The sequence below is a fragment of the Filicampus tigris genome, chromosome 7, assembly GCF_054856515.1.
Source record: "Filicampus tigris isolate MCC_2025a chromosome 7, RoL_Ftig_1.0, whole genome shotgun sequence".
NCBI classification, from domain to species: Eukaryota; Metazoa; Chordata; class Actinopteri; order Syngnathiformes; family Syngnathidae; genus Filicampus; species Filicampus tigris.
In genome coordinates, this window is record NC_141223.1 from 15,007,913 (window position 1) to 15,032,829 (window position 24,917).

The 24,917-nt window shown below is 41.9% G+C and overlaps 1 protein-coding gene across 6 annotated transcripts in view; it reads left to right on the plus strand.

Annotated features, from left to right (window-relative positions):
- The window catches only part of robo2 (roundabout, axon guidance receptor, homolog 2 (Drosophila)), a 372,150-nt gene that overhangs the window by 130,695 nt on the left and 216,538 nt on the right, over positions 1–24,917 (plus strand). Inside the window, exon 1 of one of the 6 annotated variants that reach the window (XM_086035301.1) lies at positions 15,420–16,049. The exons of the other annotated variants lie outside the window; for them this stretch is intronic. Within the exon in view, the coding sequence (XP_085891427.1) occupies positions 15,995–16,049 (55 nt within the window). The 5' untranslated portion in view covers positions 15,420–15,994. Of the gene's footprint in view, positions 1–15,419; positions 16,050–24,917 lie in introns of those variants that run through there. 6 annotated transcript variants of the gene reach the window in all.

Here is a 24,917-nt window from a genome sequence, read left to right on the forward strand (position 1 = left end):
GTATGTGGACCTCCCTGCTAATGCCCACTTTAACATATCAAAAGGATTAACCTCTCTGTGGCTGATTTATATGAGAACGAGGAAATGTGGACGTGAGCAGAGCTGCATAGATTTATGCTGGAACGAGCGCACACTGCTTCTTTGCGAAAAAACAACAACAAAAAAACACTGCTTCTTTGCTGATCACATTTAGGACGGGCGAGGCATTTAACACCAGTCAGGATATTTCCAGATTATAAATATGTCTCCTGGCCAGCTCTGTAGTCTGGTGACCGACTGTTGTTGTGTTGGCAGCTAAATGTGACACTCAAACAGTTGTAAACAATTCAGTCCACTCACAATACTCCCAAGTGGATGTGAATATGAAATTAGCCGGCTAATGAGCTTTACTTAATGTTTATGAAGTATGAAACCTTTTCCACGGTGTCATGCATGGACGCTTTTTTTTTGTTTTTTGTTTTTTTTTGTGCGGCAGGTGAGTGGAGGGGGACTGACCGAATCTAAGGATGGAAGCGCTTTAAAAGGACGAGGACGGACGGGGTTGGAGGATGATTATTTTTATGAATAAGGTCGGAAGCTGCACCCAGGTTAAAGTAGTCTAAAATGCCCAACTCAGATTATTAATTCATTAGAAATCATTTGATGTCCTCCTGCAGCCCAAAACTCATTTCTAGGAATGACGAGACGATGACAGACGAGAAATAGCTATTTTGTCTGATTTTTACGGCTTCTTCTATTATCTCCTGGCCCATTTTTATGTGAGAAATAGCATCTGTTTTGAATTTTCATTAAAATTTGTCAACAAAACACGTTTAGACGAAACCGCGCATCCGTCATGCCGTTTTGGAAGTGCTACAATCAGGATAAAGAAGCTATTATTGGAGGAGCAGACATTGCCGATACGGCGGCGGGGGTTGAAAATAAACCAGATTAAAACAACAAAGGCGGGCGAGAAGAGTCGTTTAGTCCTGCGTTAAAGCAGATTACTGAATTAAAAAAAAAAACCAAATCTTGATTGCTCTTGACTTTGAAGTTTCGCTGTATGAACGAGGAGGATAATCATCTTTGATGGAAGCCGAGCTAAGCTCCTCGTTCTTGACCTCATTCCGTCACTTGGCAGACAAATAAATGACATGAAAATGCAGCATTGACTTTTTTTATTTTTTTTATTTAATTTCTAGTTCTTCTGATTATTCTATTGTCATCAATAATTAGAGGAGCGATCGCATCAATTATGACAGTTCCATTGGATGTACACTACATCTGCTCCTGCATGAGGGAGTACACCATCGGCATTTTGCTCTGTGGATTATTTTTGATTACTTCTATCGTGCATGGTGGCAGTTACATCAAATCAGTGGTAAGAGGAGTGATCATATAACTCATTCTTTGCAGTCACGGCAGGCCTGAGCCAATGTGCTGCCCTAGGCAAGACTTTCCTATGGCTTACACCTTTTGTTTGTGCTTACATATACTTACCTGCAGTTTAAAATGGCATGCTGTAATGCGGTAACTAAAGTTTAGGGTATTTATACTGGTAATGCTAAAAACAATAGTAATAATTAGGGCTGGTCTTTGCATTGGCTTCCAGTTACTTTTAGAATAGATTTCAAGATTTTATTATTTGTTTTTAAAGTTTTGAATGGACTGGCCCCAAATTATATTGCTGACCTCATTAAGATTTACAGTACAGCACGCGCTTTGAGGTCAGGGGGCCAGTACCTTCTGGTGGAGATGAAGACGAACCTTAAAACCCGGGGGGACTGGGCTTTTTCAGTGGTTGGCCCCAGACTCTGGAATGCTCTGCCCCTCCATATTCGAACGGCCTCCTCAGTCGAGTGTTTTAAGTCTCGTCTTAAAACCAACTTTTATTCTCTGGCTTTTTAACACGCCGTTAATTGTGTGGTCCTCTGTGTCTTTTAATTTCATTTTATGTATTTATTTATTTTTGTTATGTATTTATTTTGTTTTTTATATATTCATTGTTGTGATACCACAAACATATGTACAGTTTTTTGTAACAGTATTCTTTTTTAGATGTCCTATCTAAATAAAATGGATTGGATTGGGTTGGATTGGATTGGATTGGATTGGATTGGATTGGACATTTCACTAAAAATATTCCCAGTCCTTTCATCGCCTTCTGCCTGCATCGTGGGTATCCTTCCTCCGTCTGTCTATCTGCCTTTTTGACTGGCTGGACCAAATAGTAATCGCCTACAGGCTGGTCCGCCTATGATTTTAAATGGGGTTCCATTAGTGTTTCCGTCTACCACCTTCGACCAAAGCACTCCTTCACTGAGTGATATTTGAAGCGAAAAACTCACCATGGCATGGAAGCCTCACCGGACTAAATACGTCTCCTTTTAGGACCCAGAAGCTGTCAAAAAACCTTGGCCGCGGCAAACAGGAAACAGAAGCCTCGCCGCAGCCATTGACGCCTCACCGCAATGGCCTACAAAATGGGTGTCTGTCATAGGCGGCTAGACGGACCGGTCCGTCACATATGCCCGATGCCTAATAGAATACACTGTAATATGTTTAATGCTAGGTTTAGCAACAAGTGGTATTTTTTTTCTCTGAAACATCATAGCTATAAATTACAAATCCGTATTACGCAAGCTTGTATAGGTCAAATAAAAAAAAAAAAAATCTCAAAAACCTGATGTGCTAGGAAATAAGTAAAAACAGTAAGTCAGTATCAAAAACAGCTTTAGGGACACATAAAGGCATCTCCGATTCAAATTTGCTGTTGATCAGTGTTATTTTTCTCATCTTATTTTCCCTGTTTCCTGTGTCACAAAAAAAAAAATAGCATCAAAGTCACTATTCTGCTTTTCCATTTCTTTTTCTTTTCTTTTTTTTTTGTCTGGGGGGTGAAACCAACCCATGCTTTTCTGCTGATTCCTAAAAAATGGAAAAAGCTAGAAACTGTTTTGAGCTGTTTTTTGTCCGGTGAAAGAGGAGGATTTACTTTTATTGTTGTTGCTGTTAGGTTCTCTGGCTGTATTTGTCACAGAACATCTTGTGGTTGTTGAAATATCAGTCAAAATGTTCTAAAACAATTTACTTCGTGTAGGATCCGCATTAATTGATGACACTTGTTCTTTACTGAGAAATGTTGATGAATGTGGCATATTTTAACAGCCGAGGCAGCACCCGCGTAATGATTGGAGATTTATATGCGTCTATTTGTGGCGTCATAAGCTCGCAGGTGTGTTTGTGTCTGGGTGCGAGCTCGGGTTGTGCTTATAATGGCTCTGCTGGGACGGCAGGAAAGTGCTTCTTCAGCGCTCATTATTGGAGCGAATTGAACAGGTCTCCTGGCTTGGCTCTGTAATGACACGTGCTTCATCCTGCCGCCTATTGTTCACATGCAGTCGGGGTCAGGGCCGCACAGCAGTAATTGTATCACTCTGACCCTCTTTTGGTATTTATTTTGTCACAGGGACCTGCTCTTTATTGGGCTGTCCCTCAGGTTGTAAAAGCCTCCCCCCCACACAACCTGGATCCGGGAGGTGCCCGGCCGCCTCCGTGCGTGGCTGCCTGCGATCAATATGCTGCTGCAGTTAAGTGGATTTGCTGCTTATGAGGCAGCAATTAGAGTGTGAAGTGGCAAGGCCAGGGTACTGCTGCTGTGGCCCTGAGGGACGCCGTCAGAAAAAAACCTGGCTTCATTAGAGGACACCATCACGATCCATACTCTGTGTGATACAGTCAGTTTAGAGACAAAAGGGAGGCTTTGACTTTGTGGATTGTTTCGAGTCATTTTGTCTACTTCTGTTGCGCAAGATGGCAGTCATCATAGATAACTTGTGAGAGGAACACTTCACAATGTCCGGCTGTAAATAATAAACATGGTGAAACAACATTTAGCTGTTTTGCTGTATGCAAATGCAATAAGCTTCCAGCAGAAATGAAGTTTTCACCACAATCCGATTCTGAAAGCCACGAAAAGTGACGTGAAGTCTTCAGTTGGTACGTAGACGACCGAAGGACGCAAAAGTAGCGGTAATGTTTGTTATAACAACAGCCAGGGGGTGGGAAATATAGATGCAAATAAATGTATTACAGAAATAGTGTAACAATTTGGGTTATCTGTGTTGTGGTCGAATTTGTGTCTTGCCAAGTTGTGTTGTTTCCGAGGTTAATGAATGCATCGCGTGGCTCGCTGGATGGGAGGGGATGCGAGCAGAGGACAAAGAGGAAAGCCGTTGCTCTTTTTTGACTGAACGGTTGTCGTACTATATTTTCGTCAGCTGCGGCCCACATTAGCCGGTTGGACTAATAAAAACGTGATAATTAAACTATGTCTGTGTTCTTGGGAGATGCTACAATATATTTTAAAGCGTGATGTCATCGGCAAACGCGAAGGACCCGATCCCATCTGCTGCCCACACCGACTTGCTGTGGGCTGCGGGCCGGATCTAATAATAAAGCAATATCATCCCAGGGGCCGTAAAAATCCTTCTCGCGGGCCGAATGTGGCCCGCGGGCCTTGACTTTGACATAGGTGCTCTAGACAGTATAAATAAAGCTGCCTTGCCTAATGACACTTTCTCCTCTACAGTTGCGGTTTTGACTTCACTAATAACGTGTGTGTGTGTGTGTTTGTGAAGAGGTCAGTACAGTCTAGCTTACTTAATGTTTGTCTGACTGGCGGTTAAGGGGAACCGCGGGTGGGGGGGATGTCTGTCATTTTTCCCAAAAAGGTCACAGTGTCCCCGGTGCAGCGTTGGATTGAAAGGGGGGGTACCCAAATGCTTCATTTGAGGTTGACTCTGACCCGAGGCTCTAAATCACTTTTCACTTTAGGGAAACGATTAAAGCCGAAGCCCTGATGCGGACGGCCTCCAATTGATTGGCAAGCAAGGCGGGGCGGGCCATTGAGCAGCACAAGCCTCAATTTTAGCCGTCAATGTTTTGTACTCAGCGAGCTTTTGGTAAATTAATGTTTTTTACGGTGGGGCAAGCTGCTTTCTACTGTAAGTGGTGTCATTGTGATTCTGAGGTGCAATGCTGAACCCACAACTATAATAACTTCAATTAATTCCAAATAGATGACCACCACATATCACGCCAGACCCCTGTGACAAGCTAACATTTGTATTCACCTTTGTTTTTATTTTGACATAAATAGTAGGACGTCATTTATTTCCACTGTTTGAGTGACTGCGGCATCAGGGGAGCAGTATGGAACACTATGGTACAGAAGCGTGGCCGATTCCCACATAGAACATGTTACTTAAGGGACGAAAGCCACACGTATGCTCTGAGATCTGTGTAAAGTCTAGTAATGCTATAAGTAATACTATAATTGAATAGTGTATAAAGAATTAAACGGTTTATCATGAATAGCGTGTGTGGCTTGGCCATTGGGAGGCAGCATAATACAGTTATACAGAGGAAAAGAAGAGGTTCACAGCTACTATGAGTGACTCGGTAAGCTAGTCATGTTTTTCAAGTATTGTCTGCACACAGATGTTATCTAGACAAAGTTATGTAGTTGTTTTCAGTACAGAATTTGTAATGCTCTTTGTTTTATGTTTACTTTGACAGTAGACTTCAATTAGGCATGGCAGATTGGAGGATTTATTCACTGTCTGTCAAACTGCTGCATGTTGTGAAGTGAATTGCGTTCACTGCCACCAGACAGCAATTGTATCCTGAATTTCGCCTCACAAAAACCCAACTGTTTATTGTATGGCACATTTAATTGTACATATATGTACAATAGTGTCTTTTCACCACGAAACTGATCCTGGTTCAGTCTTTTATATGCGGTAAATTCTGACATTCAAAGGAGCCTTGCCATTATGCAACTCTTGTTCTTTTTGGTAATGAACTCAGAGAGTCCGGCGGAATGCGGCCCTGGTGGGCAATTTTACCGTCTTGATGGGTAACACAACAGCGTCTGACTATGTCTGAAACTGTCAGCCGACTACTCCCGGTGTGTTACTTTGTAACTTTTTCCGCCTCGGTCAGTTGTTTAGTCGGCAAAATGAGTGACCAGAGGCCTTGGAGCCCTGCTTGATGATGTCTGCAGCTGCGGGTTGTGTGTGGGAAGAACGTTTGCTTCATGATAAGGACGCCGGGGAGATACTTGAGTGGCTCGTGTCCTCCCGTTCCTCTCACTCCCTGTAAGACTTTTCACTTCTGACTCATTAGCGAGCACGCTGGCCCATCGCTCATCCATTGTTTATCCCGTCCTGTCACGGCCGCCATTCGACACCCCGCTATCAAGGTCCGTCCTCTCAGGCCGGGGGAGGACAGTTGTGATGGGTTTCGAGCAGAAGCCTTTGAAGGAGGTGGAATGTAGGCCAGCTCATTAGTGCCAGCAAAAAGGCTGTTTTTCAACTTAACAGGGAAATTCCGTAGACGCGGTCAGCGGAGGAGGCCTTGAATTAAGGCTAACACGGTGAGGAAGTTCCTCGAGAAATGTCCAGTCAAGACAAAACATCCTATTAGCCTTTCACGCGTTGAGTGGAATGCTACTTTTGAATGCTTCCGTATGGATTTTGAGGAGTGATTCATATCTCTTTGTCCTTCAAAACTTGATCCCAGCTGGTCCACATTTGCACTTGTAAAATATCGAAACATCTTCCAGCTGGACTGTGATAACACTTTTGGGCTGTCCGGAGGATTTGCTGACCAAATGTCCTCCCTGAAACCTGTTGTTTGTCTATTTTTTGGGGGGGGTGAAGAAGTGTCAACAATCATCACCATCATCATCAGGTCTTTCCACGTTTACACTTGTTGTTGTTTTTGTTTTTTAAAGAATTATTGTTCCATGGAATTCATAATTGTTTTTGGGGGGGGTGCTCAGTTTTCATAGAAGGAGCCATGAAAAAGTCTCAAGGACCCATGGACAGGAAGTCAGTCATTTTGGACAAATTACAGGACTTCCAATTGGAAATTGCGAATGCTATTATTCCTCCAGATACTTAGTTGCCTTTTTGGGGGTCTCATTATGTCCCAAAACTCAGATTTTAGCAAGCATGTGTCCTGGTGGAAAATGTCTTAGTGGTCCCAAACACAAACTCCTGCTAAACCTCATGAATGCACCCAGGACACTTCATGTCATCTTCCCGCAAACGAATAGTTTTGCGTCCGCCTCCGACTTCCTGCGCATATGTGATTTAAGTGCATTGTGCCAGCTCGCAGTTTTGCTTTTCAATGAGTCATGTGAGGTGCAAAATGCTAATCGCTTATTTTGAGTCATGTATACATAAGTCAGGCTATGGCCTGGACAGTGCACACACCAATAGTGTGTTTCTCAGAATGTGAATCTTTACAAAGTAGCATACTGGCCCAGCATGTTAATTGCAGTGTTTGCGCTTGTTCAATGACAATGTAGCAATTTTCATAAAACCTTTTCTGTGGTATGACGACCAACCATAGGATTTGGTGGGAGTTTTTTATTTTATTTTATTTTCTCAGAGCGTTAACACTTAATCCTGCTAACTGAGGCCTCTCTTCACTCAAATCTCATCACATTCTCCATTTTGTCTCTCAAACATGTCTCATGTATCGCTTCCATGTGTCATATTACCGCCATAGTCATATACAGCAAAAAATAGATAAATAAATAAATAAATGCAGCCGATGAGTCCTGGCCGATGCGACGTGTTTCACTTGCCACATACGCGTGGGTGGAAATGAAACACTGCAGCAATCTACCTTTGTGCATGAATCTTATTCCGTCCTGAGTGGCGATGATTTGCATCGCTGGCCAATGTGTCTTAGCCAAGGAGAGGTTTGTCACTTTTCCACTAGCGAGTGGATTAAAGTCTGAGAAATTACACATTTTTTAGATCTGTGGGATCCTTTCAAATCAATCTGTGAATGTTAAAAAGCTAGTAGTATGTTTGTGCCACACAGAGACAATTGCGTGTGTGTGATTGGCGAAGGATGCGACCGGCGATACGGAGCACAGCTTAATATGGGTGTTTGACATGGAGCCCCATTAATAAAGCCCCCCGATCGGAGCCTTCTGACAGGAGTGCTGACAGAGGAGGATCAGGGGGAAGAATCATGCCCTGCTCAGGGAGCTCGGGCGGCAGGTAGGGCCCATTCCGCCTTCCCCAGGTGTCATTACGGATGCCGTGGAAGCAGCGTGAGAGGGAGGGCCGCTACTGACATCTACATTAATCACCCCTCCGCACCCTGGCGACCCCTCCCTTCCACCGGCGCCCGCCAACATCCAGCTCCTAATCATCCCCGCTCTGAGCCAGCGAGGGCATACCCAACCATGAAAAAGATCCAGCTAAGAGCTCCCCAAATACCACTCCCACCCGATCATGAGCGATGTTGCTACCTCAACCTCTGACCTGCCACACAATTAAAAACACTTTCCTCTCGCCCCCTCGTCCCCAGGTTGGCTGCAAGCACACATCTACTCACACATCCTTTGATTTATTTAATTTGAACATTGGTTGCACATGACTAAAATGTGGTAAACCACAAATGATACATGTATGTTTAACAACATATTTTAATCAAGTGCAACCAAATATTTTTTCTATTAAGTCATACCAACATTCTAACTAAGTCACACAACATTGTGTTTGTGTGATGGTCATTTGTTAGTTGTTGTAGTCTGTGTGGTTTGTTTCCTAAAAAGAGGAAGATGTTTTCACTTTGCACTTTCCTGAAAAGAAATAATTTATGCTTATATACCATTACTGTATATGTTAATTGTTGCACTTGTCTGCTGGTTTGCTTCCTAAAAAGAAGACACACTATTGATGTTGAAGTTTCCTAAAAAGGAAAAGCTTTAAGCTGATTTGATTTGTTTCATTTTTATTATTTTCATTTTTAACGTTTACGTTTTCTTTTTTTTTTTTTTTTTTTTTTTTTTAATTGATTTCTTGTATACGTCATGCTGTTCTTTTGAGAGTCTTCCACAGAAGAGAAGCGAAAATGCATTGCACGTAGCGGTACACCTGTTTCTGTTCTGGCTACTCAGTACAATATGGCTAAAGTGACGATATCAATCGAGCAACCAACACAAAAGGAATTTGCTTTTCATCTATATGTGAAGAGACTCACCTCCTAGGAACAAGCAGTACAAGAGGTACACATTCATTTTGACATCAAATTTTAGGGTGACTACACAATTTTTAACTTTGCGGTTGACTTATTTTCACGTGTACACTTTTCCTGTACAGTTTTAAAATGTTTTATGATGATGATAGTTTCAATTAGGTTGCATTGTATGCAAGAAACATTTGAGGGGGAATCCATGGGGCTACTTTGAGGTCACCTATAATGGCGTGGTTCTTCAAGTGGACTTTTTCTGCCCCGTGCTTTAAAGACACACAAGCTATGTAATGAATATGGACCTGTCCAGAATCCATCGATATACAAGCAGATGGTACAAGCGCAACAATGCGGGAGTGATTTCATTATTACTTTTCATGCGATTACAAACACATCAGTTAGTCACAAAGTGACAACGCGTGTGTGCATGATTACTTCAAACTAATAAATGATACCGTTGGGAATTGCTGAAGTTGCCTTAGTGAAATCTCATTTCCTGAAAAAGTCTGTTTGTTTGGCAATGCTGAGGCTGACACCTCAATAGTTATCGGGCGCAAGATGGCATTCAGACTACCCACATCTCATTTTTATGTCCAACAGAGTCCCAGCTTCTTTTTTAATTAAAATAAATCCACGTTTGCTGATATTTAAGAATGGGTGAAATACATTAGCCCCCGCCACTGATACGCTGATTGAAATGCCCGCATTAAAGGCACTGCTCGTGGGGGTGGAGAGAATTACACTCTAGTTACTTTTCCGTCAGTGGAGCCATACGCGCCCTTGTTTATGTTGGAAGGCGGGCTTTTCGTCTTCCTTAATGACCTTTCTACAATCCCCCTCCCTTTTTCCATCAGCCACACTGATGAGACGTGATGGGCGATACGGCAAATGTCCTTACTGATGCGATGCCAAGTACAAAAAATAAAGCTGCTAACAGTGTTGAGCAGGCCCTCCATCGCACCCACTTTTGCATGGCAAATCTTCAAAATGGTAATCAAACTTTGATGCCACATTACATGGGATAGGGGTAAAAAAGGCTTACAATTGGATCAAAGACAGAGTGTCCAAACTGTGGTCCATGGGACATTTTTCAGTTGCTCTCTTGACATTTGACATGGGCTGCAATGGTAGTTACAAATAAATAAAATAAACAAAGCTGGGCATCGCCTATTTCCCATCCGTGCATGTGTGTGTGTCTGTTGTTTTTGTTTGATATTTTTTCTTTGTTTGGCAGCATGTCTGTTTGTGCGGCGCCTGCGTGTGACGTAAAGATTACGTTCTCGACGCCGGTTGGCTGTCGCCGTCGAGGGGTGTACCGGGACCACGCGGTCAATTAAATATGCTTGACGGAATGCGGTGGTGGTTAGGCGATGCCCAGCTCTGTAAATAGATAAATAAATAAATAACTCAGTAGGTAAGTAGCATGGTAATTCTGGATAACCCGCACAAATGGGGGGGGGGGGGCACTCTCATCATAACTATTTACAATTAAAACAATAACACAATTTTCTCTTCAAAATGAATCTGAATAAAAACAATTCATTTTAATAAGCAATAATGGTTTCTTCCACACAGCTGGGATAGGCTCCAGCACGCCCCGCGACCCTAAGCGGTATAGATAATGGATGGATTTCTGTTCTGTGTCAAGGTCCAAATTGCTAACTTATCACACTAAAGATTTCCAAGTGAGTGCTTTAAAAAGTCAGCTTTCTACAGATTTTTTTTCAAACTTCCCATGAGTGTTTGAAATGATGATGACACTTAGATGCTACACCCACATTCGATGGCGTATAGGCTAAAATGTATTGCCATTTTGCACCACCTATCTGTAACATAACTGCTTTTGATTGGGTCTCATCTGGGCGATTTCCCAAGGAGTTTGTCGAAGAATCAGCCTTGAAATTTGCCCAAAAATTGTGCTTCAAACCAAAATGGCTGACATAATTCAGTAGAATGTAACTAATTTGTAATTTGTGCATCATTATTTTATTTACGACTCCTTTTGGCTTGCATGACTTGGCCATCGGGGAGTATAATACATCCATGTGATGTTAAAAAAAGACTAACAATTACTCTCAGTGACTCAGTAACTGCAGTCAATTTTTGTGTTTGTTTGTTTTTTACGAAAATTATGCCTGTGATAATTGTTTTATTGTCTGTCTATTTTTATCGCTGCACTCTCTTTGTTCAGTTATCTATTGCGTTAAACATAACAGATACTCTTTGTTAGACTGTTTATAGCATGTCATGTGTTGGCATTAAGATAGCAGAAGCTATGAAGTTGTGTTGAATACAAATTGTGTAATATTCTTTGTTTTATGTTTAGTTTGGCCTCGATAGTAAATTTCAACTGAGCGTGGCATTAAATACTAGTAGGAGAGAGTGGGGTAGTTTGTGCCCAGGGGCAAGTAGTGCCACCCTTGCTATTTAGAAAACCATAGAGGAAGTTGGCCATGTGACCACATATTTTTGAAGAGGCATCCTTTTCGTCTATCCTGCAAAGAAGGGATACACATGGCTTGATAGGTAAGCACATTTAAGTACAAAAAAAACCTCCAAAATAAAATGTCTATGATGAAGGTTTTTTGATTGCTGTGTTTACACAATTGCAGAAAACTTTGAAAACAATTAACACATGTTTGAGTGGTTTAGTAAGCTATGCCATGAGTCACTACAGTTAGCATGATGCTAGCTCCAAACAGCTGGGGGATGCATTTTTTTCAAAATGGTGGGTTTGGGGTAATTTGTGCCAAAGGACCTGGATTAAGTTGTGCCAATGGCATAACCTCCCCCAATTTATAATTATTTACTATATATTACTTTATTGCTATTGTACATTGTATTCGTACATTTGATCACTGAAAACTATCTACCATTCTTAATCTTAGACCAAAATCCATCATGCCACACAGATACAAAAGGAAGACAGACAGGGTTTCAACTCCCCTTGAGGAGTTGGAAAGAGCAGTGAAAGAGGTGCAACGGGAAAAGACCGTACGTCAGGTTAGAAAGGAGATGAATATCTGCAGTATGACCATAAAAATATATATGGATTAGAAAAAGTACAATGTCCAGTAGTAGGCCGAATCTGTGAAGATATTCAGGTGCAGACGCAGTCATTTTGGAATATTCATTTTGCTCTGATCGTGTGTTCATGTGGGCCTTGTTGAAACAAATTGGCCTTTGATGATGTGAAACCTTTAAATAAACATTTAAGAAGTACTTTTGTATTGAATTTGTCTTGCTTTTAAATAGCATTATCGTTTGTGAGATTAAAATGATCTTTTTACTTAATTTATCAACGGCACAATTTACCCCAGTGATTTCTGACTAATGGCACAATTTACCCCACACTATGGGCAAGCTGTACCGCAAAACCACTTTTTTTTCTACAGCCATATCTCGCAAACTCTTTATTTAAGATCCAAAGTGATTTCTCCCAGGGATGCACAACATCCTAAACTAAATGTACATATTTTAGTTGGAGGCATTCCTGTGATCCCCTTGTGTAAAAGGCACTTTAAGTAAAAATTGACACTACTTACCCCACTCTACCCTAATTATTTTTATGGTAAGGCAAGGCAGCCTTCAGGGATGGAGCAACGTGGTCGCTCTCTGGCCACCCCAGAGAAAAATGTATGGCTACGCACCTGGCGCATTTGATATAAACAAAAGAATTTGACATTTAAAAGCAGACAAAAAGAATGTGATCTTTTGCCTGTAAAGGCACTAGTGTATTGACATGTGTATATCTGCCCAAAAGAAGGCACATTTGTTTTCCGTTTTGCCAGTTTGCATATTGAACATTTACACGCTAGCTGAGAATCAGAGCAGACGAGCAAACTGGCAACCTTTTGTAGGGCGAGCTGCGACACGTTGCTGTGCAAACTTAACAGATGAATCCTTGTACGCTCGCCAGAGCTGTTATTAAAGGCCATAGAAGTGCTTCCCCTTGCTAAAGCTGCCCTGTCATGCTGTTGCTCTTATGTGCACTTGATTGGGAAAGGATGATTTTCACAGCACGGCCCGGAGCAAAAACTTTTCTTTGACCGCGGAGGGCTTTGTTCGCCGGCATAAATCACAACATGACCACATCTAAGCATCTCACTGCTGCTTGTGATGCTTGGGAAGCGCTTATCTTTGTCTGCTTTGACTCTCTCTCGAGGCCTCGGCACAAAAATGCTATTGAAATCGCCTCGTTTGTAATTACCAAAATGCCTGTGGGTGGGGGTTTTCACATACTGAAAAAATAGAATAAAATAAAATAAAATGCAGGACACCTGCATATTTGGAATTCACTCTTTGAGGTCCAGAACACTTTGGTAAAAGTAATTTTGTAAAGCTTCATCTTCTGTTTGGCTTGATTTTGTTTGGATCACATACAGTAAATATTTACTTGCCAAATGGAATTTCATTCAATATTTGCCTGATATTGTCTCACTATCACAATACAGCGATTGTGCAATAATCTATATACAATACTGAATTAGTGATGTTCAATACTACTTTTTTTTCAGACTGATACCAGTACGAGTACTCAGACACTCTTGTGTAGTCACCGATACAGATACCAAGTACTAATACCACTTTTGATACGTACAATTTCCCCCAAAAATGACCTATACATCCCAAGATAGCATTTTTCTTTAAAATTGAATGACATTAATGCCGATTGTCTACTATCTTTTTTCTATTTCTGGTACATATACTAACAGAAATTGCATCTTAATGGGCATCTGTCAGAGAAGGCTGCCGATACTGGTATTGGCCGCCGTCGCGAGTGCAGATACCTTGAAATAAGGCCATGTATCGGTACTCGCCCATCTAGATGAAATTGTCACATTGTATTAAAAAAACAAGCTTGTCAACTGAAGTGTGCAACTGCACACCCTTTTTCATCACTTGATGTCCACAACTGGCGTTGGATGTCACTTTTATCCCATTCATGTGCATTTTTTTGTGCCTTAAAAATACAAAAAAATTACCCTTTTACACAACTCTTCTATAGATGTCTTGGCTACAATGTTTTAAAGAAATGATTTAACATTTCCAACATGTTTTGTTCTTGTAAAACTCAAGTTACAGTGAGCAGTTACGCCATACACTGAAAACATGCTGAAGAGTGGAAATAGTCACTGTGGTAATATTATGTTTACATGGATCGGATGAAAAACAAAAATGGAAGCAATGAAATATGTCTTCCTGTTTTTTCCTTATATTTCTTTTTAGATTAAAGCTGAATCACTACTCTTAACTTGACTACTTTATTCCCAAATCCATTATGGTGCTCTTTTAAAGAAAAATCATTGTTAAAAATCCATGAGAAGCTCAACAAGGTCACCGTGGAATTAGAAACAGCCCTCAGTATGACACAGTACACTGACGTACAGTACAGTACCCCGCGACGACAATATCAAACCTATTGTGGTTGTCAAATTGAACATTATTATTGAAAGCACCGCCCGCCAGAACCAGCTCATTTATGTGGCCTGTTTAATAGGGGGGTGGGGTGATGTGGTTGTTGCTTGCATCAACAGTAGGGGGAGCTCGCAGTTCACTAAGACGAGAAGGAGGTTGCTGGGCAGACCAGATGCACAGCAGCCCTTCCCTTTTACCCCCCCACTCTCTGTGAACCTCAACAGCTTGTGTCACAACTGCTGCCTCAATGTGTCTGCCAGTCCAAAATCATCATCATCATAAGCAGAATACAGTACGTCAAATTTGAGTCTTAATGCATGGTTTTGGCATCTACTGGGGACACAGAGGCAGCCTGAAATCATTGGTCATTAACATCTCAAGATGTGCGTATGCACTGCAGTTGAATGAGAAAGCAATTGACTTGAGATGTTCTGAATAAGTATGCAGCTACTTTAAATGCCCATTTGACCATATCATGACACTCCTTGTACGGTGTAGTTCCCACACAGACATACAGCTCTGGATTAAAAAAAAAAAAAAAAAAAAAAATCTTCAATTTATGCCATCACATCTTAATAAATGCTTGTGACACATGACACTATGACACCAGCCTTTATTTTTAATTAATTTGATTCGTGCAATTGTTTCATCTTGCAGTTTATCTGATTGTTGCTACAGGGTGGGGTGTATTCGAGTGGACATATTTTGTTGTATTAAAACTACTGATCACATAACTCCCAAATTCCTAATGCATCGTCAATCAGACCAACACAGTTCTTCGAGAACGCAACCAGTTTATGCAGCAACTTTCTTGCACATATGGTGATAAAGTGGACTTTTTAGTATTAATCGTAGTCAGGCCTGTCTTCCCTTGCCCTGCTGCTGTGCGGGCGATGCTGGCTGCGCAAAGTGTGTGCGCGCTGCGTGCGTCCAAGAAGGAGGCGTCGGCGTCGGCGTCAGCGACGGCGAACACGGGCAGGAGGATGTTGTTGTTGTTGTTGCGCCTCTGATAAGACTCACCAACACTTAACACTCCACCGAGCCGCTCTCATTCCAAGGCAGAGTGCGTCTTATTGCTCCCAAACTTGTTTTGTTTTGTTGTGGGAATGTTGCGGTGGATGCGCGCGCCGGGCGTCACCGCAGCCGACGAGCGACGTCTGACGACAACAAGGTGCCCCGGACGCGCGTGAGGAGCGGAGACTGCGAGAAGAAAGTGCACAGCTCGCGATTTCGGAGCATTCTGTGGACTTTTTCTTGCTCGGTGTGGCTTGGGGCTTGAGCAGGTCTCCCCCGTGGGTGTCGCGACAAGTAGCGAGTGGACCAAGACGGGATATTAGACGCCACTTGAGTGGAAGAACAAGCCCGAGTAGCCGGGTGACCTACTTTTATTCTCTTTTAATGGATCCTCTAGTTTTTGTGTGTATTTTTGTCAGTTTTTACGCGGAATAAATCTGCACGTCGTGTTTTTTTTTCTCGCCCACTGCGCTGAATTGGAGGATTTGCGCGCCACTCGTGGATGTTTTAATATGTTAGAATGAGTCCACTCGCGTTCATCCTGCTGGGTGGATTAATGTGCTTTCAAGTTGATGGTAAGTTGAAGACATTTTTTATCCTTTGCTTTTCACATGGGCGATTTAAAACCAACTCTCGGTATTGTCCAGTTTAGCCCCAAAGTTGGCCGTTCTGCCTTGTAGAACGAGTCACTATGTCTATTTTTTTCTGTCAAACTCTTGCAAAACTTACATGATAAAATCTGACTTTGACATTAGTTTGTCTTATTTGAGGTTCAAATCGCAATTCTCACGTAGAGTAAGGACCACAGTGCTGTTGTCTTTGTAGGAGTATGACTGAATGAACCTTGAAAGTAATCCGGTTAATATGCAAAACATTTTGCCAGTCAAATCATTGCCTGCTTGACTTTCTCGTGCCGGGCAAAATTGTGAAACAGGAGTCTTGGCGGTGTGGTGGAGATGCAGATTGGTGGTGAAATGCAACAGAAGGTCGTTTGAACCTGTTGTGGATGACTGCTGCAATACATCTGGACTGTTCTAGAACATTATGCTGATTTGATATATATTTTCATATTGGATATGGATTGAAAATATACAGTTTTTCTTGTGCTCTGTTGAGATTGCAAATGCCTCTTTGTCCAATTCTCCACTGATGAAATATGTCTGTCAAATTGGGCTCATGGTGGAATGAAGGTGTTGTCAACTGTTGACCTCGATGAGATTGAAGGGAAAGAAACTGTGACTCAGGAGTCGATGAGGTTTTACTGTCAGACCTTGCCTTTGTCCAGTTGTGCCCCAAGTTTTTTTCTCTCTCTCAATCAGTGTGTTCCCCTTCAATTTGCTTTTTTATAGGTTCAAATCATGTTGTCTTCCTCCACATGACATTGTCTTTTGACTAGTAGACATTGAAATTAAATATATATAAAATAAAAACAAAGATCTGTTTTTACAGATGACACCCCCCCCCCATGATTAACATGTTAATATAAGCAATGAAGCTGTTTTTTGAATGTCTGGTGAGTGAAATGCAAGAGAAAGTTGCCAATGGGTTTGAGCTCTTCTTGTACATTGTAATGTAATGCTTTTTAACAGCATACTGTATTCAGTGAACTGACTATTTGACAGTGCAAAGCACTCTTTGTCCAATTTCCCTTGATGCAATCTGCCTATGGCCTGATGATGGAATGAAGGTGGCGTCTATTTGCTGACTTTGATATGATTCAAAGGAAGGAGAGCTTCAGAGAAAGAAACTGTGACTCATGCAGGTTGTCTGAATGCTGATTTTTTTTTTTTTATTGCTTTTTAAACACTTAGGAGTCACATTGAGTCAACGTTATCATCGGCAGCACCTTGTTGCACAAACACCTGCATGCAAAGGAGGGAGTCAGAACAGTAGAATAAAGAGATCATTGCTTTTGTTAGAACAAGTCGGCGCTTCATGCAAAGCTTTTAGTTGTGCGTTGAATGCAAAATCCTGCTTGGTTTTTGCCCCTCAACCACTGCTCGCAGCTGCGCCTATGCTCGTTTTTGTTCCCATCAAGGCGGATTAAGGAAAGTTTCTGTCTGGTGTCTAGAGTCCCAAGAACCTTTAGATGCAGGTTCCATCAGTCATGCATAAAGTTGTATTTCACTCCCCTTAACCAATATCACAATTATAAATGTGGCTCTGAAATCCATCAGACTAAACAAACCCTTTCTCGCACCTTTACTTGGTGTCAGGCCACTGGTTGCTAAGCAGTGGCCTGATGGTATTGCTGGTCGCGGTGGATCTTCCTAATCATGTGCCCCTTCCCCACTCCTCCCCTTTCCATCCTTTCTTCAGAATTAATCCGAGGGGAGAGAAGAGGGAGGGGTTTCCCCACTAAGAGTCCACTTAGGCAGACAAAAAAAAAGGCTCTGGAGTTGTATTCTCCAGCAACAAAGCCAAGGCTTGTGAATGGCATCAGGCCCTGTGATTAACACGCGAGGCGAGAAAAGATAAGCGGGAGATGTTGCTGTGACCCAAGCAGGGTATATCTTAAATAAGGGGGGGGGGGGGACTTTCAGATTTTAGGGGTACAGTAGAAGTCTGTGTATCCCTTTGCGAGTCATCCGAGGAAACTTTTTCACACAGCCAAATCCAACGCATGTAAAAGGGGAATTTGCAGTGTTAAAAATGCAAAAGAGAGATTTGAATGTAGCTTCACTTCCTTCATCCCTGACCCCACTCCCCACCGTCAAATCTTTGACCAAAGCTACAGCCCTCACAAGCATGCATGAGCGCGATCCGAACGTGGCAAGCATGACTTGCATGCTGGCGAGCAGAAGGAGCATCTTGGAAATACGCCTGACAAAGTGACAATTTGGTGGCACAAAGTCGATTGCAGACAGCAGACCATGTCTAATACCGGCACACTGGTTTAATGTGACACATTTCATTCATAAATATGTGCACAGCGGGCGTCAAACCCTCATTGTTTTATATATTTTTAAATAATTCCACTGGGCGGCACAGCTATGGGCGTGGAGCACACACGAATGATCGGAGGAAGGGGATAGCCTCTTCGCAGCCTCGGTGTGCTTCTGCCATATTGAGACTCTAGTGTGACTAGCAATCCGCATTTAAAGGGGATGAAAGTGGCTGCTTTGATTGGCCATGACTGAAGTTGGCCAATAACAGTCCCACAACAGTGCAGCTCTCCCTCTTGCAGATGCGCTGGACTGCGCTCATCTGTGAAATTACTTACATCGGGTCTAACCAGCATCCGCACAGATACGCGAGACGCTGTACAGGATTTATGCCAGTTATGAAAATAATATTAAATTTTACCGTTTTGAAGTTTCATTTTTGGGGGGAATGTTCACTCAATTACAAATCAAAATGAGGTCATACACTTACCTGTCAAGCAGAAATGTTGCTGATTCCACATCGCTTCTGAATCGTCTCAGCTGCCTGCGACTCTACTTCCACTTCTGTAAGGCAGCTCCTTTGCGCACCCTTGTTTTGTCTCGGGATTTGTCAGTTTCCTTCTTTTTTAACTTTTGTTGCTAACCGTAGGTGGATATTTCATCATCGTTTCAGCAAAGCTCCTCAAGCCCAACGTAATCGGTAACAGTGTAGGGCACAAGTTTTGTGTGGTATTTCATTGATCATCAGACTCTGAAAGAAGTTATAATGTGAAATTCAGGCTTACCCACCTGGGCCATGTCAAACCGCTTGTTTCGGTCACATGATATGAAATATAAAACAGCAAGCCCATAGGCTAGCAAAAATGCATCAAAGCAAATGCCTTTGGACAGCTTATTTGAAAAGAGAACAATGCCAAATGATGAGATGAAGGTTGAATAGCTTAACTGCACATAAAAGGGAATATCAGTCCTACTCCAAATGTCAACAAATTGCGAAAACCTTGTTGGAGGAGAATCGACATAACACGCTTGGATTGTCATTGTCTCCCATTACCCCAAGATAGGACCGGTTCATTCTTGAGAAACAAGCACAGGACTCCTACTGTTTACAAACTACATTAAGAATAATAGGGAGTTGCATTTTTAACAATTAGTTTTTGCTTGATGTGAAATTTCAAAAAAGTTTGGCTAATGTATTCCCAAAAAAAGCAAAATTTCTATGAAAGCACAGAGTGAGGCAATCGAAAACCTATTTGGAGGAATGCGTCCATCAGCATGTGTTGGGTTCCTCCTCCTAGGTGGATTAGACTTGTGACCCCATGTCTGCAGTATTCTAGGCCGCTGCTGATGTCAAATGCAGAAAGTGGCAAAGCTGCGTTTTTCACATAAATGACTGGATGGAGGTCTGCCGTGGCCTTGGCAGCCCACTGATCCCCTGCCTTTGCCTCCCACTCTGGCATCCAGACGTGTGATATCGCTGATGCAGAGTCCAGAGAAACTCAAATCCACAAGGGAATGCGGAGAGTCTAATCAAATGTAATACTGTAATTGAAATCCAAGTCATTAACCCTCCTCTTCCATTTGTTTGTCCAAAAATGTCCATAATGTTACAGGGTCAATTTGACCCAGATTGCGTTAAAGTATTCCATAGTGCCCGAAACAAATAAAATGCCGTACAAACATTGTATAATTCTCACCTTTAACTCTTTAACAAAAATAAGTACACAATACAACAAACTCTGACTGTTCTATTCCTTTTGTTTCTCAGGAACGGTGTTAATGTAGGTTGTGTTAAATTATTCAAGTGGCCAAAATAAATAAAATACCAACACTGTATATTGGGGCTATCAACATTATAATCACTCAGTTACTACCAATTTAATTGTAAAATAGTTGCCAAAGTACTACAAATGGCTGGGTTAACAGTCCTGTTACATTAGTTTCTCAATAACAGTGTTAATATTTCTGTATGTTTTGGTGATCTACTTTGGACAAATGGATGACTTAACATTGACGTTACGCTAGTTTGTCAGCAACAGCATCCATTTTGCTGGGTCAGTCTGACCCGGGTCATGTTGGATTTTAAAAAGTGTCAGAAACTAAAAGTGTTAATGTAATCTTGATAACTAACAAAGGCAAGTCAGAAAACCACCACTGTTCGTGGGCTTGAGCGCTGATGCAAATAGTGGAAATCTCCAAGTAAGTCGGCACAAACATTTGTAATTACCTGTAAAAGCCACCAGATAGTGGCAAAACACTTTTGTTCTACTAGACAAGGCCATGGCCTCGCTATATAAATGCGATCCACAATTCAATGTCGGTGCTTGGCATCGCATTGCCACCAGAGGGCACTAAAGGAGTATTTTTATATGCGATTTGGGTTTGGCCTGCGAACAAAAACAGCAAACAGGTGAGTTTAATGGGAAATAGCTTCCCCCCAAAATCAGCAAATAGACACATTCGTGAATGCCAAATTGCATATAAATAAAGAGATGAATAGATATTCGTTCCTCTGGAACATCAATAATTTACCAGGGTCAATGTGATCCAAGGCATGGTGTCCAAGTGTCAGAAACAAAATAAAATGCATTTAATTTCCATTAATACTTATTACTAAGCGGTTGTTAAGCAAATATACTTAAAACTTTTTTTTTCAAATTTTTAAAAAGGGTCACTTTAACCCGCAACTTAACAGGCGGGTTAAACAACACTGGGTAAAACGTCAAGGAGGCCCACTGAAAGACAGCATTTCTGCCGATTGTCGTGCGAGCTTGGAAGTAGTGCCTCCTTGATCAAACGAGTCAGAGCGAGGACTGAGGCACTTGCGGAGAGCCGCCACCGCCGAGTCTCGCCGCGCCCCAAATGTGATCGTTCTGCATCAGTGGGCCGCGTTTAGACCGCATTATTGTAATGGCGGCTCATTTGCCCGAATGGGGCCGCCTCATAATAAGGAAGCTTCATCCCGAGATCCACCGGAAACACTTGTCTCCCCGCTGTCGGCTGCGCTCTCGTCAAGACCGCTAGTGTTTATTCTCTGATTAGCGTCAAAAAAGGAGCGGCCATCAAGACCAAAGACTGGCAAAAGAGGCGATCAGAGGGAAAATGGGAACAAAGACGACGGGCGAGGTGAGCGAGTGAAGAGTGCGAATCAGCCGGTCCTCGGGTGGGATGGACATGAGTGGTAACACGGGGGCCTGTCAGTTCCTATGATCTGCTAATAGCCAAGTCTGGCTACAGAGAAGCTTGGGTTTCAGCAGCCAACACTGGGCCTTGTTCCCGCATTAATGACATTACCTTTTCACCAACATGGAAGGATGGGGAAATGTCATTGGCTATTTTTTTCTGTGTTGTAAGACTAGCAAATAAAACAGGGACTGGAACACTTCGCCCCCGCTTTACCTTTGCTTTATTAAGCATCAGTGAAGCAAAGCGATGACATTTACAGAGTAGGGAAGAAAAAAAGGAAAGGACTTGATGCTTCAATGAGATTTCAGTTTGATTTGTACCCATTTATTTGAACTGAACATTGTAAAAAATTAACAACCAACAGACAACTACACTAGTCTTGCATAAAGGAGCCCTAACCCAATTCTAACCCTAAGTGTAAATCGAGATTCATAAAATCCCACCCATTCTCTGTATTCTACTAATTTATATATCTATTCTGATAATACTACCACCACCAACATAATATAAAAGATCATAATAATACATAATATAAGATATATAATTATAAAAACAATTCATGGTTTAAAAGTGTGTTGGTGCTCTGCTCGATTGACACTTGGGAGGTTGTTGCTGCCCTGCCCGAAACTGAAACAAAGTCAATAAACTTTGTTAGACAGAGGCTGTCACCTGGAGGTATTAAGATGACGCGAGGCGATGACCAATTGGCATCTCACGGGCGAAGAGGTGTAACGGTAAACCAAAAATAAGCTTTTGTCAGCATCTTGGTGCTAAGGTCACAGTTAGGTTCGCATTGGGAGAACAAAATGGAAAGTGTAAATGTGCTTCTTTTCTTTTGTGTAAACAGGAACACCTTTGATGATGTTGAAAATGAAACAAAAAAACTGCAATAAACTCTGCAAGAGTCTCAAATTCAGTAATTTACAAACACAATGAATGATATACCTGTATAATTGCTTTTTTCTTGCTAATATACCAGTTGTAGCTGGCTGCTCCCCGTTGTAACGCAGTTTTTCAGCTGCACTGCTATTGAAATGCTGAATAATTCAATCAATCACTCATTTTCTTGACACTGAAGTTATCTGTGGTTGTTAGCATGGCTTCTCTCATTCTGTCTCACTCAGCGTGTTGAATGTTTAGTGTACTCTTCAACCTCTTTTTTAGATGATGACGCTTGTAATCAGTGAAATGTGTTTGCCATTTTAGAATTGAGGATTAATAGCTAAGGAAAACAGGTGAGCAGCACTGTGGTTGTGTAGTTGGACATGCTGACAGAGTAGGGGTGACTTTTGTAATAGATTGTTCAGATGAGGGGTGGGCGATCTGGCAAAAATATATCACGATTGTTTAAAAATAAAATCACAATCACAATTTTATCATGATTATTTTTTTACATTTCTGACCATTTTCCCCATGTTAAACATATAAAACATTTTTAAAATGTATATAAAACTCTAAAAGAAAAAAAAGGGCATTTTAAACCAGCTAAGCTTTATGAACAGGTTTTAATTTGAATCGTGACAATCGTTTACAAAATGTGCAGTGAATGTAAACATAAAATGTAACATAACGTAAACATAAAAACAGCTCGTAACGCATGTCTAGCACTTTGAAGAGTCTTTTAAAGCCCTCGTTTTCCACTGTTTTAATGTGAATCATGTCATCAGCAAGGTAATAAGTCACTGCCTCAGTTACTTCTTTACACTGCTTGCTTGTTTTTTCATATGAAGTGCGCTTGTTAAATGACTGTGTTACCGTGGGTTGCGTTAGTTTGGAGCTAGCGGCTGCCTCTGGCTGCCATGTGTCTGATCTCCATTTGCTTTGTCTGTCGGCGCTGACGTTCGGACTCTGCAAACTTTGCAAATAACTGATTGCGCTTTCTCCTCCGAGGAAAAGTCAAACCCAATCGACACGGTGGATGTGAAGTTTCTTTTCGGGACCAACTCTGCTTCGTGGTAACTTTCCGCTATAGCCTCCCGCTATACAAACAAACAGGGAGGCGGGGAGTGTCATGTACGGTGCAATGTGTGTGCTGTGATTGGTTGGTCAGGTATACATGTCAGCGGCTTTGCGCCGCCATAGAGCTAAACTGTTTGGAATGTGCCATGTAGACGATCAAACAATCTTTTGGCTTTATGAGATCGTGAACATGTTGAACCGCTTAACGATCTTATATCGTCATATCGCCGAGCCCTAGTTCAGACTGTGTTTTTTCCCGACTCAGTGTGACTTCTCTCCCCATAATAGAATGTTTGATTTGACAGTATAGAGAAATAGGGACCCCTGCTACGACAGCACCAACTGTAATGGGGTTTCATCAAAGGAATGCTAATTCCAATGCTAATGCTAGGTGGGAGCCAGTGTGAAAGCAGTTAATTTAGATTCGCAATGTCTTAGATCTTTTATGTTTCCCCCCTCTGAGGAGTACACAGAACTAACAAAGTGTCTGCCATGGAAGTAAAAATATGGCATTGACTATGGTACTCATGGAAGCTAAAACTTTGCTTTGCTCACGTACGCACCGATTGGATCTAGCGGGTGTCATGAGGGAGGAATTCAAACATGGCCGTGCACCTGTGCATGAGAGGCCGCTATGGGGGAGGACCATGCCCTCACCTGTCTCACGCACCTGCACCAACACAATACACACCTGTGACACACACACACACACATTGTACATGCATAAGTCAATTTAAGCCTCTATTCTATGGATGATTTCATTGTAGGCTGTCCAAGGAGACATTTTTTTCCGTTCTTAAATAAGGGTAAAAAAATAGCACAATTAACGTGTCAAAGTACAGGCAGAGGATCACTAAAGGCAAGTCAAGCAGACATCTCTTGGTTTGTAGAAAAACCTCACCACTTCACGTCATATAAAACTGAAATATGGTAAAACCTTTCACCCGAGAATGCCAGATACTGCAGGCGTTGTGTTCAAGTAGAGATGGAAGGCAAACATGGTATCGCTAAAATGTTGATACCGTTGAGAGATTTCATACATTTCACAAACATGGCACAACGCTATTATTTGGAGTATGATGTTGAATAATGTGCCGTCATTATATCGTCTGTGTTTCCCAGTTGCATTTATTAGTTCTCATTTGGTTATCAGACAACGTGTTAATTAGCACAGTGTTTCTAAATAGCCTTGTTGTGTAACCCACGTGCAAATTTATACCAAATTTCATCAGGCTGCCTCGTTTAACACAGTAAGATGTTGTGAATGAGTATTTGCAAAGGGAGAAAAGTTCTCATCCATTGCAGTTGATCCCAAAGGTGTTTAGGGACCTTGCTTTGTACACAGGGGGCCGAGGCACAGATGGAGCAGAAACAATTAAGTTTCAAGGGGAACTATGGGTCTAGTCCAATGCC